At 38.0% G+C, this 1,807-nt stretch overlaps 1 protein-coding gene across 1 annotated transcript; it reads right to left on the bottom strand.

Annotated features, from left to right (window-relative positions):
- Positions 1 to 3: 3 nt before the first annotated feature.
- LOC104774248 (putative disease resistance protein At1g58400) lies at positions 4 to 1,801 on the bottom strand (the record flags this gene model as incomplete). The annotated part of the gene is made up of 3 exons (XM_010498899.1): positions 4 to 656; positions 749 to 898; positions 1,033 to 1,801. Coding segments are annotated over 3 exons (1,572 nt in total), but the record flags the coding sequence as incomplete, so codon positions are not given.
- Between the last annotated feature and the right edge of the window lie 6 nt (positions 1,802 to 1,807).

Here is a 1,807-nt window from a genome sequence, read left to right as displayed (position 1 = left end):
AACCTGGTTCCAGATAAACAAGAGAGATCTAAGTTTTGGATTCACCAACTCTGCTTCTGGATCATATGTTTCATCAAGCCAGTGTACCGCCATCCTCCGAGATTTACAAGGAGATTGAGAGTTTGTAGTATCAACCACGTGTACAAAATTCTCTTCTTCAGCTTTACGTAGACAAACTTCTCTCATCATGTCATGCATGTGACATGTTTCGAATCCCAAGTAACTAACATCTCGTTTAACCATGTGTCTCTTGACCAGTTCTTCTACATATCCATCTCCGACCTCTTCAATGGTTGCTCCTTTGTAAACCATTGGTCTTGGTATTCCTTCTGCTGCCCAATAATAGGACAAATCCCAAACCCGTATTGGATGATCTTCTGGGAAATGGGCAAGGTAGAGAAAGCAGTGCTTCAAATAAATAGGCAGCTCTTCAAAGCTCAGATACAAAATATGATAAACAGAGCTGATATTTCTGTCATTGAAGCTAGTCTCTCCAATAATGTTGGATTTAATATTATGAGATATCCTTTTCCACTCACTTAATGTGTGTTGGGAAGCTAACAACCCTCCTAACACCTTAACAGCCAATGGTAATCCTCCACAATGATTTATCATTTGCCTACCCATCTCTTCGAATTCGACATCAACTTTAAACTCTACACAACATCAACATGAATTTGGGCTTTAAAAGCAAGACATGATGCAGAAATTAAAAGAGTCTTTTATATGCATTTCTTTAAAACTTTACCCATTGTTGTCTCTTTCCTAGGAAATGCTATCCTTCGAAAAAGTGTCCAACTTTCATCAGAGGTTAGGTATCCTGGTTTGAAAGTGACACACGTAGGATCTGCATGTATTCCAACGTTCACGTTGCGTGAAGTAAGTAGTACCTTCCATCCTGCATAATACATTTTAACATTTAAGCAAAACGAAATCATATCATTCGGGTATGCCTTGTCATGTTCTAAATTTTGATCTTAATCGAAGCCTTACGTACACATGTAGAATATAAGATGAAGCATAATATGTCACCTTTTTTGGGTGGAAACACAGGCTTTATTCTGTCCCAATCTTCTTCTCTCCACATGTCATCTAGGATGATCAAAGAAGTTCTAGTTTCCAACAATTGAAAGAGCTTTTCTTGGAGGTCTTCTTCATTCATATTTGTCTCTACATGCTTATCATGTTTTGAACTAAGCTGTTGCAAGATCGTTTGCCACACATATGTCCGTGTGAACTGTTGCGAAATACACACCCACGCAACGCCATCAAAATGGTTTTTAACCATTTCATGATTAAAAACTTGTCGAGCAAGTGTAGTTTTACCGATACCGCCCATCCCAGTTATAGAAACTACTTGAATGCTATCTTCCTTCACCAAATTGCCAACCAATTTATTAACATTCTCCTCCAACCCCACAAGCTCGTTTTCGTTATTGCTCGGAAATGTTTTTCGCATCTCCCTTTCTCTTTCTTGTAGAGGATTTGAATACTTGCTGCCATCGAAAATCATCTGTTGCACTCCAAAACTCTGCATATCACGAATCACCTTGGAGATTCTCTTACTTATACCTCCCATATCTAAAGCAATTTTCCTATGGTCCATTCTAATGCAAGAAAGTCCTCTCAAACATTTCTTCTTGATGCTATTTATTTTTACAAGCTCTTCCTTTAGAAGGAATGTTTCGATTATATCCTCTGTATCAAAAACAATTTCTTTGATCTCTTCAACACAATTTCTCACCAATGCACTTGCATGCTTCTTAGCATCTGCATCTTCCAAAAAGGATCTAAGCAAGTTTAGATC

Source organism: Camelina sativa, unplaced genomic scaffold, assembly GCF_000633955.1.
Source record: "Camelina sativa cultivar DH55 unplaced genomic scaffold, Cs unpScaffold02153, whole genome shotgun sequence".
NCBI lineage: Eukaryota > Viridiplantae > Streptophyta > Magnoliopsida > Brassicales > Brassicaceae > Camelina > Camelina sativa.
This window is presented reverse-complemented; position numbering and strand designations above follow the sequence as displayed.